We start from the raw sequence: 13,685 nt of genomic DNA on the forward strand, positions 1-13,685 counted from the left end.
CCAGCGCCTGGTGTGAGAGCGGGAGTGATCCGATCTAGCGGGGATGAGCGGAGACTGAGCAGGCTTCTTATGTGTATGCACTCCAGAGCTGACTTTGCAGGCACAGCAGCGTCCGGGATGATCGGAGATTGCACGCGCTAAAGCGGCCGGGATGAGTGGCGTCAGAGCGTATCAAGCCAGGAGGCAGAGCGTGTGCAGCGGGCGTATAAGCATTCATCTCCACATGAGGCCCGTATCCACCGCCCTCTATAGGCCAGCCAGTCCCCGGTTTCTTAATGTCTGCTAAAGCTCCGCCCCCCGTTATCACCAGCGTCCATTGCTAGGATGCCTGCACCACTTCCTGTATACCTCCCGGCTCTGGGTTTGGTAATGGCCGCTGAAGGACCCCCTCATTACAGCTAGTGCCAGCGTCCGTCGCATGACACTGACACTGCTCTCTGGAGATGTCTTGCCGCTGGGTTTGGTAATGGCCGCGTACATGCTGGAGCTGCCGGGGCAAACATACTTTCAGCAGCCTCATCTCCTTCCAAGTTCATAGAAGGAAATCTACAGACAGAAAAAATGCAGAGAGCAACGTGACAAGAAAGATGTAAAGAAAGCTGATACAGGAGAATCAGATGAATTTGAGCAGCAGGAAGAATACAAAGGGATAGTGAGTAGAAACCAAAATAGTGAACAATGTCATAAATTAGTTATACTTTATCCTGTTTGACTCCTGAATCATGGTTTATCTTTTGCTCGTTTGACAGCAGGTGATGAGTTTGAGATTGTTTAAGATATACAGCAAAAGTCTTAGATCCCATGGGTCCTCCAGTAAAGGAAAGTTATATTTACCATCCTCTGTCAATCTAATCGTACCAGTAATTGAAGATTGTGAACATTTTTCACCACTTCCTGATACCAATTTCTTTGCTTCACCTACTGCATTTCCTACTTTCGGCTAATATGCGAGACAATAACTTTTTCCCGATTTCCAGGGGAAAAGTTGGGGGGTCGGCTTATATGCGGGTCGGCTTATATGCGAGTATATACGGTATCTAGTAATAAAAACAAATTCTTGGCCTTTATTTCCTAAGGTGTTGAGGGGCTGGGGAACATGGAACCTAAGTGATTCTACAAATCTGGCTCTGAATTATTTAAAAAAAAAACTGTCCCTTGTAAGGTCTCGTTTACGATTCAAAGAACTTTTCTAGAGCCCCATACACCCACTCATCAGCGGTCTTTTATGCTTTCACAACTTTTGTTGTGAAACAAGTTTAAACACCTAAAAAAAAGTCTTGTGCTATTGTTCAAAGAGCTGATAAGACTGATAAGAAGTCATTCCAACTGTTGGATTGACTTCTTATCAGTCTTATCAGCTTTTTGTACAATAACAAAATACTTTTTTTTAGGTGTTTCAACTTGTTTTACAACAAAAGTTGTAAAAGCATAAAAGACCGCTGATGAGTGGGTGTATGGGGCTTAAAGCGGTATTGTCACCATAAAAATCAAATTTCAACAACAACTGGTCTGAGTGTATTAAGTGATAAAGATGCTAATCCTGCATTCCAATTATGGTTTGTAGTTATCACATACTTTAGGAGCACTGGCCCTAGTGCCAAACTGTGCCAAACAGTTGAATGCTGGGAGTTATTTTTATCTATAAGGTATTCCTCCTCTTCCATTTATTTCCCTATCTAGCTGCTTATCAGAAACACCCTCTGATTACTTGTGTTTACAAGCAAGGCTGAGGTGACCCAGCGATTGGATGTGTAAATAAAAAAGACAGTGCAGTTGTTAGTATACACCTCAGTGGGAGTGTCTGAAGACTCTGGGAGGAGGGCAGCTAATGAATACACAATGAACAAGAGAATGGAGGGGGGAAAACAAGAGTCAGAGAGGATATGATGTCAGCATTAGCTTGGCAAGATGCCTAGAATAGGATTTTCTGCTTTTCCTTAATAAAATTCACAGGAATCATTACATGGATAGTACAATTCATCTGTTATATCTACTTATATATGTGTTTTTTATTTCTAGGTTAGCATGGGTGTCGCTTGTTCTTTAAAGAGGAGCTGTTAGGTATAGGGTCTCAGAGAAAATAAACACATATATCAGTAGCTAAAGATTGGCTGTACTTACATTACATATGCATTTCACTGTCCACGTTTGGATTTCACAGAATTTGTATATAGTATATGCAGAGATAGATGCTCCTGACAGCTCATGGCAGGCTCCATGTTTGTGAAGCCAAATGTGTCGTCATGTCCTGCCTGCTTCTGGTCACAGATAAGCTCGTTCTTGAACAACACGGTGTGCAGTGAATATTAATGAGCCATGTGGCTAGGAACAATAGCTGACTCCTGCAGTGTAGTCTGCCCGGAGATTTATCAGTGCTACGCTCTGGACTGATTACACAAGCTGCTGTACCGTCTCATTAGCAGCCGAGGGGAGGGCCCCAGAATGCTTTGCAGTTTAGCTGCGGCTTGCGTCTTTATGGGTCTATAACAGACTAAGATAAGCACACATCAAAGGTAACTGAAATGTTTATCTTCACTAATGGCTTTTGAGCTTCCTTCTAAACTGTTTAACACAGGAGAATAGAGGTTTAAATTAGCTTCTGCAGCCTGACAGTTACTCTTTAAGGGCTTTGTGATTTTAAAAGCTCTTGCTAATGTTATTCTATTTTTATGTTCACACTGGAGCGATGCGATTATGTAAAAATCACCCATAGCATGTCGTTAGCAAGAGCTTTTAAAATAATCTAGCGTTTAAAAAGCTCTTGTAGTGTGAATCAGCCCTTAGGTTTTCAGCCCTCTTGGCTTCATATAATTACATTTTAATGCAGTGTTCTTAAAGTATTGGTTTTCTACAGTGTTTTAAAAAAAAAATCTTACATTCTTGGCTAAATGTTTTTACCCAATTTAATTAGATCTATATTCTCAATCTCTGCAATTTGATAAAACAATCAATTATGTTTGAAAAATGATTGAAGTTATTCTATCATTCCTACCTTATCAGTTTAATTTGGACAGGTCTGATTGGTTTATCTAAAGAAAACTACAATCACAATTGGAGTGTGAATGGTCAGCACAGGGCCACACCATGGGTGTGTGAATTAGTGATGGTTTTGTTGCCATCATGTATACCCTCCTCCAGTGAGGACTCTTATTTATTTCTTCTTTTTTTTAACAAGTACTGATTGTTTTAGATTTATTGTCCCTTATTCAATTAACTTTTTCTCCTTAGTTTTCTCCTAAATAGTATTTTATGCTTTATCAATAAGATGCCTGTTAGGCCACTAGCAAGCAAGAAAATACTCAGAATAATTTAGACAGTACTTTTTCACTCACTACTTTTTGCACTTATTCATTTGCAGAGTGCTAAAATGTTAATTTAAACTGAAGATAAAAAAATGTCTCCTAAGAGAAAACCTAAGAGAAAAGGTGAATTGAATAAGGCCCTTTGGTGGAAAAAATTGCATCTTCAGGAATAGATGTTCATTCACACAAGCATTTTTTTTATGGACTGACTTCTCTTTCACATCTGACAACGCGTGCAGGAGCCGCTCTCCTGCACACGTTATGGCCTTCGGCGTGTCGCCGGGATGTTACGGTGCGCCGCAATCAGCGGCCGGTAGTTATTCATTCACCTGACTGGAAAACTTTTTGAATCAAAGAAGCAGGCCAGTGTGGCACTCCCTAAATGAAATGACCAGTATGCAGGAGAGATCAAATGAAACTATTGACCACTCGTAGCCACCAATACCCCTTTACAAGAATCCGGGGGATGCTGAGACATGTGCTCCGCCAATATTCGTAGAAGGAAGAGTATGACAACAATGTGTAGAAAGAAGCAGAAGCGTGCACCAATGTCCTCTAATGAATTTCGCCTTTTAATCCTCCAGTTTAGTTCCATACAAACGGGGTAAACATCAGTGCATACATTAGTATAGTTGCATATACATACTGGTGCTGGTGGCAGTGGTCTGGTGGGTGCCTAGGGTGTGAAAGGATCGGCGACGGCCGTTTCGCGTCCAATAGGACGCTTGGTCACGCTGCGTTCCACAAAGTGAGCGCTCGGCGAGCCTCCGTGATAACGCGGGGAGTAGCCCCGCCCCTTCCGGGGGAAACGTCGGCGTCACAAGGAGTTCAACTGAGACACGGGGGAAGCACTTCCGGTATCAGCCTGGGGGATGGCGCTCATGCGCACTCGTAATGCATACAAACAGACGCATTCAAAGGTTAGGAAAACCACCACTAGATGGGGACATCATTATGCCCACATCTACTTCTGCGCTCGTGCGTCCAAAAACTGGCGCAACGGGCATGCTAAATTATACATGCCCATCCATTCCCCATACTCGAAACACCAGCGCCCCCCCCCCCCCCCCCCCCGGGTGTCTCAGAAAAGTGTATTAAATGTGCAGTGAAATAATTAAAACAAAACACTTTTAAAAACAAATAGCCAGGACGGCCAATCAGGAAACAGATGACTAAATGTTTACCATATTATTTGAACGTTTGCTAAGATGGAATGTGGCCAAGACTTGAAATATCTCAAATTATCAAATTATTAAATTATTAATAACCGCATCGGGGCCTTCGCCAACATCCGCTCCCAAAATTATTTCTTATATAGAGGGTAGCGTAGGGAGCCTAAATGACTCTCCCCGTCCAAATAAAAAATGGAGTCCGGCCCAAAAAAGAGCCAAAAACGAGACACATCAACTGGGAGTGTTAAACCCAGCGTCAGGTCACCGTAGACTCCCTATATCAACGGGTGTCTCAAAATTTGGGGACATGAAGGGCCAGACTTGTCAGCAGAGGCCCCGACGCGAATAAACACAGAATTTCCACTGGGACCAGCATCAGCAAGGGCCAGAACACGCATAGGTTCAAAACACTATACAGGCATTCCAACAACTAACCAATTACTGCTAAAGAGTCATGGATCCAACATACATGACAGATCAATTCTGTCGTTAAGACCCAAAGGGCCCATCGCTTCAGTTTGTAATATAATCCAGGTTTCTCTCCTTAGGAGCATCAGCTCCCTGTTTCCCCCTCTTCTAGGCATCTCAACTTTTTCCAAAGCCATAAACCTCACATCATTACACTTGCCCCTATGAATCTCATTCATATGGGTGTACAGCCTGGTACAACCTTTCCCAGACTTCATTACACTCAAATGTTCACCGATTCTGACTTTCAGGGGGCGAGTTGTTTGGCCAATATAGAAACGTCCACAAGGGCAAAATAAAACATAGACTACAAAACCGGACTGGCAAGATAGGAAAGATTTGATCTGAAAGATAGGACAATATACACAATTACCACACTTGTAATTTCCTTTCAGAGTTGTCCTGTCAAGCCAAGTGGTACTCACCAATGGCGGGGAAGATTAGAAAATCTATCTTTTCACATTGGGGAGTGATCTCGGGGGACCGTGATCTGGCACAGAAAGTGGATGGGCCACCAAGAGTGGCTTTTAGGAGAGCTCCTACACTGAAAAATCTACTAACAAGTAGTGAGTTTGCCTCCCCAAAGGTTACCACTTGGCTTGACAGGACAACTCTGAAAGGAAATTACAAGTGTGGTAATTGTGTATATTGTCCTATGCTCCTCCCCCGAAAAAATGTACAAGTGGGTAAGGAAATCTTTCAGATCAAATCTTTCCTATCTTGCCAGTCCGGTTTTGTAGTCTATGTTTTATTTTGCCCTTGTGGACGTTTCTATATTGGCCAAACAACTCGCCCCCTGAAAGTCAGAATCGGTGAACATTTGAGTGTAATGAAGTCTGGGAAAGGTTGTACCAGGCTGTACACCCATATGAATGAGATTCATAGGGGCAAGTGTAATGATGTGAGGTTTATGGCTTTGGAAAAAGTTGAGATGCCTAGAAGAGGGGGAAACAGGGAGCTGATGCTCCTAAGGAGAGAAACCTGGATTATATTACAAACTGAAGCGATGGGCCCTTTGGGTCTTAACGACAGAATTGAACTGTCATGTATGTTGGATCCATGACTCTTTAGCAGTAATTGGTTAGTTGTTGGAATGCCTGTATAGTGTTTTGAACCTATGCGTGTTCTGGCCCTTGCTGATGCTGGTCCCAGTGGAAATTCTGTGTTTATTCGCGTCGGGGCCTCTGCTGACAAGTCTGGCCCTTCATGTCCCCAAATTTTGAGACACCCGTTGATATAGGGAGTCTACGGTGACCTGACGCTGGGTTTAACACTCCCAGTCGATGTGTCTCGTTTTTGGCTCTTTTTTGGGCCGGACTCCATTTTTTATTTGGACGGGGAGAGTCATTTAGGCTCCCTACGCTACCCTCTATATAAGAAATAATTTTGGGAGCGGATGTTGGCGAAGGCCCCGATGCGGTTATTAATAATTTAATAATTTGATAATTTGAGATATTTCAAGTCTTGGCAACATTCCATCTTAGCAAACGTTCAAATAATATGGTAAACATTTAGTCATCTGTTTCCTGATTGGCCGTCCTGGCTATTTGTTTTTAAAAGTGTTTTGTTTTAATTATTTCACTGCACATTTAATACACTTTTCTGAGACACCCGGGGGGGGGGGGCGCTGGTGTTTCGAGTATGGGGAATGGATGGGCATGTATAATTTAGCATGCCCGTTGCGCCAGTTTTTGGACGCACGAGCGCAGAAGTAGATGTGGGCATAATGATGTCCCCATCTAGTGGTGGTTTTCCTAACCTTTGAATGCGTCTGTTTGTATGCATTACGAGTGCGCATGAGCGCCATCCCCCAGGCTGATACCGGAAGTGCTTCCCCCGTGTCTCAGTTGAACTCCTTGTGACGCCGACGTTTCCCCCGGAAGGGGCGGGGCTACTCCCCGCGTTATCACGGAGGCTCGCCGAGCGCTCACTTTGTGGAACGCAGCGTGACCAAGCGTCCTGTTGGACGCGAAATGGCCGTCGCCGATCCTTTCACACCCTAGGCACCCACCAGACCACTGCCACCAGCACCAGTATGTATATGCAACTATACTAATGTATGCACTGATGTTTACCCCGTTTGTATGGAACTAATCTGGAGGATTAAAAGGCGAAATTCATTAGAGGACATTGGTGCACGCTTCTGCTTCTTTCTACACCTGACTGGAAAACGCCAGCTCCCGACGATTAAAAGCTCCTGGGTGCGTCTAACCGCAACGCACCAAAACACAGCGCCGGATGTGAAAGGTAAAATTGACTTTCATTATACCTTGGTTAACGCAAAGTATTGACTTTGCGTTAATCTGCAGAAAACGGGCTAAGATGTGAAAGTGTCCTCAGCAGCTGTGTTCTTCTGTGATCCAACTGAGGATTGGAATTTTTTTTCACCGGATCACAGGCATTTTGTAATGAATTCAGGCTTTGTTCCATAGGACTGAATATCTCACCTCTGGTGAGCAACTACTGGTGACTTAGTCCAGTCAGCAGGTGCCTAGTTACCTACATGTACTCCAACTCAGCATACAGCATGCAACACAATGAAATACTATAAATAAAAGCAGTATGCTATATTATAGCCAAGAGACACACAGGCCCATATGCAATTCACTTTTCCTCCTTCGTTTTCTCCAAGTTGATATTTTTAAACTTGTCAATAAAATGCCTTGTAAACCACCAGAGAGCAGCAAAATACTCAAAATAATTTTGATCGCACCTTTCCAACTACTTTTTGGTACTTTTTTTAGTTGAAAACTGTTGAGAAGTTATTTTAAATTGAAAATGAAAAATTATCTCCCAGGAGAAAACTCAGGTGAAAAAGTGAATTGCATATGGCCCAATGGCCCTGTTTCAATTCACCTTGACCCATATGCAATTCACTTTTTCACCTGAGTTTTCTCCTAGGTGATATTTTAAAACTTGTCAATAAAATGCCCTTTAAACTGCCAGCAAGCAAAAAAATACATAAAATAATTTTGATAGTACTTTATACCTACTTATTGATACTTTTTTTCCATTACAAAATGCTAAAAAGCTATTTTAAATCAAATATGACATTTTTTCTCCTAGGAGAAAAGTCAGGTGAAAAAGTGAATTGCATATGGCCCATAGAGCCAAATGCAATTCACTTTTTCACTTGAGTTTTCTCCTAGGTGATAATTTTAAACTTGTCAATAAAATGCTTTTTAAGCCAACAGAAAGCAAGAAAATACTCAAAATAATTTTGATAGTACTTTTTCACCCACTTTTTTAGTTGAAAATTGCTGAAAAGTTATTTTAAATCGAAGATGAAAAATGATCTCCTATGAGAAAACTCAGGTGAAAAGGTGAATTGCATATGGCCCCTTGGCCCATATGCAATTAATTTTTTCACCTGAGTTATCTCCTAGGAGAAATTTTTTATCTTCTCTGTAAACTACATTTTCAGCAATATACAATTGAAAAAGTACTCAAAAGTTGGTGAAAATGTACTATCAAATTTATTTTGAGTATTTTCTAGCTTGCCCTTGGCCCGTATGCAATTCACTTTTTCACCTGAGTTTTCTTCTAGGAGATAGTTTTTCATTTTCAATTTAAAATAAGTTTTCAGCACTTTTCAACTAAAAATGTACCCAAAAGAAGTTGAAAAAGTACTATCAAAATTATTTTGAGCATTTTCTTGCTTTATGGTGGCTTAAAAGGCATTTTATTGACAAGTTTAAAAATGTCAACTTGGAGAAAACTAAGGAGGAAAAGTGAATTGCATATGGGTCCTTGGGCCATATGCAATTCCCTTTTTCACCTGAGTTTTCTCCTAGGAGAAAATTTTTCATCTTTGATTTAAAAGAACTTTTTAGCACTTTGCAAAAGAAAAAGTATCAAAAAGTATGTAAAAAGTACTATCAAATTTATTTTGAGTATTTTTTTTTTGCTTGCTGGAGGTTTAAAATGCATTTTATTGACACATTTTAAAATATCACCTAGGAGAAAACTCAGGTGAAAAAGGGAATTGCATATGGCCCCTTGTCTCCTAAGTTTTCTCCTAGGTGATATTTCACACCTTATCAATACAATGCTTTTTAAGCCACCAGAAAGCAAGAAAATGCTCAGAATAACAATAATTTTAGCTGTATGTTTTTATCTACTTTTAGCTAAATTTTCAGTTGGAGTACTGAAAAATTATTTTAAACAAAAGATGAAAAAGTATCTCCTAAAAGAAAACTTAAAAAAAAAAAACTAAAGTGAATTGAATAAGGGCCTCTGTCTCGCATCCTTGCGTGTATTTCTAGCTTGCTTAAAGTGTAATAAATACCCCATCCCTGCATGTGACATACAAGTGTACATATTGACCCTTATATAAACAACACTAATCATAGTGAGCAAGATATATAATATCTACGTATATACACTGTACAAGGGGAACTAAAAATATGTCTATCACTCATGCTCTGCTGTATTCATCAGCCCTTGAAAACTATAGTGAAGTACACGCATTGTTAGAAATATTTTGGTAAATGTTTTTCGAATAAGTTTCACATTTGAAAAAAAGTTGCAAGGAAAGGTTATTAAATTTCTGTATCTCTTTTGTTCTTGTGAGTCTTTCCACTAGATTTACTTTATGCCTTTCATTTTTTCAGCCACTGGAGATTATATGTGAAAAAGCAATAGGGACATGTAATAGGCCGCTGGGTGCTGGAGAAGCATTACGGAGAGTCATGGAGTGCCTAGCATCGGGCATTATTTTACCTGGTGAGAACTTTTCCATATATATACAGTAGGGTGATTGTGATTCCTGCGTGTGGAGGTTAGGGTCGGATTTACCATAAGGTACTGTAGGCACATGCCTACAGGTGCGTGATGATGGGAAGGCGGCTCACTCCTTTCCCAGAGTGCCTCCCTCCTTCCCTACACAAGGTCTTGATGAGAGTATAAATGAGAGGTTACTCACCCTGCTCTTGGCATTCCACTGACGAGTTCTCCCTTCAGTCAGGGCAACTTAATACTGAGGGTACTTCCAGCTACGCTACCTAATACTAAGGGGCACCTGTAGCAACCTATGACAGGCAATGGAGGTAGTGGGTAAACAGATAATGATCTTGAATGATGGAAAGCTAGATTCTGTAGATAAATAACTGCTGAAGTATTTTTTTTGGTGAAAGCATCGTAATACACTTATAGATACAAACAAGTTTAACCAGTTTATGTGTGCTTTTATTTTAGTAAAATGCATTCTGTAACAGATATCAGGTACCATTTGTGAAGCAATCTCCATTGGTGTAACTGAGAGAGATTTAATGTCATGGATGAATAAGCAGCTTACCTATTAGCTTTCACTTGGTATATTTTCTGACATTCTCAGAAAGTCTTTTGCAGTATTCATGTGCTGAGTGTTTAAGAAAGCAGGTGCCATGTAGGTACTCTCCTTGGGGGCTCGTTCACAATAGGGCCGTTTTCGTACTTTTTTCAAGCGCAGGCGATTTTCAAAATCACCCACAAAACGCTTGTGCAATTAATCTCTATGAGAAGGTTCACATCAGTGCGGTTCGTGCGCTGTGCGTTCAGCAAAGCGGTTCCTGTACCATTTTTGGGGCGTTTTTTGCTATAATGGAAGGTATAGGAAGAGCACTAAATGCACACAAAACCGCTTTATGCGGCGATTGCGTTCGCGTTTTTTTTAGAATAGATACATTGTATTTATTATTTTCTGGGTCAAAGAGTTCACTTCCTGACTTATGTCAACGAGTGAATCTCAAAAGTGATTAGAAAAGCGCTATTTCAAAAAAATGCAGCGCGCAGTAGAGCACCGGGAGGAAGGAAATATATCGTACAAAAACACATAACGTTTGCGGTTTTGTTTTTGGGTGTGAATGAGGCTCGACACTGGCTTGTTGTATGGAGTTCTCTCTTTTTTCCACCCATCAGGCAAGAGAATAGTCTGCTCCACCTACTTTGGGTGCCTGGAGTTTAAGCTGGGCGCAGCACAAATTAGCTAAAAGAAAAGTTATTTGTGTCACAAAATACTTCAGGATTGTGTGAATGTTTTCATGGTGTTTGCACACTCTTCAATGTAGTCATCAACAAGATGTGTTAAAATCAAGTCATTTTGTCTTTTTTTCCTCATTGACAAGACCGTTTTCTGAATCTGGCAGTGTTGTATGGCAAGCATCGCACTACAAAACTGTTTGGCTGGCATTCCATTGTAAAATATGGCGTTATGAGGTGTTTGAACTTCTGTCATGGTTCCAGGGGCGGTTTTAGACTTTTTGCTGCCTGAGGGCAAACTTGCTGTTGCTTGTCATCTGGGACATAGCCAGCAGTATAAACCATACAGACGTTCTAACATGCTACCACATCACTAGAAGTTGTGTTTTCCACTGATACCTGTGTCCCGTTGAACACATCTCCCCTCACTTTGTTTTTGGTAGCAAGGAAGCAAGAAGTGAGGAGAAGTATTCTCACATAGAATTCAGAACAATAAGAACCTGGAACTTTGAACCCTTTCCTACGATTTTCAAAAATATAATACAAAATTATTACTTCAGCTCCACTTGAAGTGTTGGTTGCAGTGAGAGAGAATGAAGCTGCGCATACACAAAGAATGGCCAATATTTAAAAGGAACCCGAGGCACGAGACCTATGGAAGCTGCCACATTTATTTCCTTTCAAACAATACCAGTTGCCTAGCAGTCCTGGCGATCTCTCTGGTCAGTATGAATCTAAGTCACACTCCTGAAACAAGCATGCAGCTAATCTTGTCAGATTTGTCATAGACATCTGATCTGCATGCTTGTTCAGGGTATATGGTTTAAAATATTAGTGGGAGAGGATCAGCAGGACAGCCAGACAATATGCATAATTTAAAAGTAAATAAACATGTCAGCCTCCATATTCCTCTCACTTCTGGTTCCCTTTAAGCTTGCCTTACTCTGAAGTATTTTTATTCAGTCCTTCAAAAAAATGACTTGAAGGGATCTGTGTATTGCCTTTTGGAAGCCCACCTCTGGACAGAAATAAACAAATGTCCTGTTGTGAAATAAAGGTGTTACCTCTCCAGGAAGATGTGCTGTAGTGCCTGCTCATCCATCTTCTTTGTTTCCAGGTCCCTTCTAATCCAATCTAGTAGTCTGCTGTGAGTGTCTCCATACTGTTGAGTCCACCTGTCACACTCTGGTCGCTGTTCTGGTAAGTGGGAAGCAGTCCTGTTACTGCTTCCTCATATCTCACCATTGAGCTGGAAGGAGTGAGTCTGGTAGATTAAGCAGCTCTGCAATATTTAGCACTGCTAAAGTTGTCCTAGGTGACAAGGGACCTGGTAAAGAAAGAAAGAGACCAGATAATGCCTTCCTGGAGAGGTGTTGCATTTTCTCCCCACTGTTAAGGCCCATACACACGGCGTACAAATGTCTGTACAGACATGTGTTGAGCGACAGTTCGTGCAACAGTTCGTTCCTGTGGACATGGCAAGCGAAACAAAGACTGTCTGCAGACAAAGCCATGTTTGAACGATTCAACTGGTGAATCTCTTGTGACTTTTGTCTCATGAACCGTAGCTTAGTCTGTTGGTGGCTTGTCGTGTGTACGAAAGTCTTCTATAGACAGCAGAGTCCCTACCACCATAGTACTGCTATTATACGTAGTCTGTAACAGACAACTTGCGTCGTGTCTTCACTCTTTCTGTTGTCACATGTGTACAACTGTCGCAAACTCGAATTGTTACTGCCATAAATATGCTGTTGTCTCTTGTCTGTTTGTCGCTGCCTCACAACTACAGACAAATGCATGCCGTGTGTATGGGCCTTTAGTTTTGGAAAAGTGCCTGGAATGCTATGTACCAACCACTTAGCTTTGTTATTGCTGTTTGTGTGCTAGTTCGGGAGACTTCAATTCACTCCTGTCACTCAGGGTTTATTCTCCAATTGTTACTCCTTTAGAGGCAAGCTTCTTCAGGGTATATGGCTAAACGTTTTGGAGGCAGATTATGATCTGCAGGACTGCCAGGCAATTTGCATTGCTTAAAAAGAAATACTTATGTCAGTCTCCATATTTCTTCACTTCAAGGTTGTAGGAGGGGCTTTCCCTAGACTGTGTGGCTCAGCTACAGGCAAGATACGAGGACACATGACTGGATTTCATAGCTGGACTGTGAATCGTAGGATGAAATGATCAAGATTAAAAAATACAAATATTTTGACAGAAAAGGCTTCTCACACAGTCATCATTTCAGTGTCACGGAGTTTAAAGAAAATATGTATTTAAAAAGGGCCCTTGGGGGTACTTACCTCAGGAGGGGGAAGCCTCTGGATCCTAACGAGGTTTCCCCCATTCTCCTCAGGCCCTGCCGGGACCCCCTGAATTGCGGCGAGGAAAATATTTGCCTACCGCGATCCTGTGCATGCGCACAAACTGTTCTTCCTTCAGGTTAAGGCGGAAATAGTCAAGCATGATCGATCCACTCTACTGCACAGGCGCGAGTCCTTTGCGCCAGCGCAGTAGAGCGGATACGATTGGGCTCCGCTATTTCCGCCTAGCCCGAACGAAGATCCGCTAGTGCGCCTGCGCAGGATGCCAGAGAGGTAAATAAACCTCCTGCTTGTCAAGCTTGTCGGTTGAGGTTTCCTGGGAGCCAGCGCTGGATTCCCTAAAGCTACAGGGGACGGGAAAGCCTCATTGGGACTCCGAGGCCTCCCCTCCGAGGTAAGTATCACCTGGAGGGGTTTTTTTATACGGTACAGAGTCTCTCTGAATTTGACTTTTGCATTTATCCTGT

At 41.8% G+C, this 13,685-nt stretch overlaps 1 protein-coding gene across 5 annotated transcripts in view; it reads left to right on the forward strand.

Annotated features, from left to right (window-relative positions):
- Positions 1–13,685, forward strand: part of STRBP (spermatid perinuclear RNA binding protein) — a 278,568-nt gene that overhangs the window by 179,877 nt on the left and 85,006 nt on the right. For all 5 annotated transcript variants that reach the window (XM_068248150.1, XM_068248154.1, XM_068248153.1 and 2 more), the window contains one exon: positions 9,556–9,667. In XM_068248150.1, coding sequence (XP_068104251.1) covers positions 9,556–9,667 — 112 coding nt within the window. The remainder of the gene's footprint in view (positions 1–9,555; positions 9,668–13,685) is intronic.

This window comes from Hyperolius riggenbachi, chromosome 8 (assembly GCF_040937935.1).
Source record: "Hyperolius riggenbachi isolate aHypRig1 chromosome 8, aHypRig1.pri, whole genome shotgun sequence".
Classification (NCBI taxonomy): Eukaryota; Metazoa; Chordata; class Amphibia; order Anura; family Hyperoliidae; genus Hyperolius; species Hyperolius riggenbachi.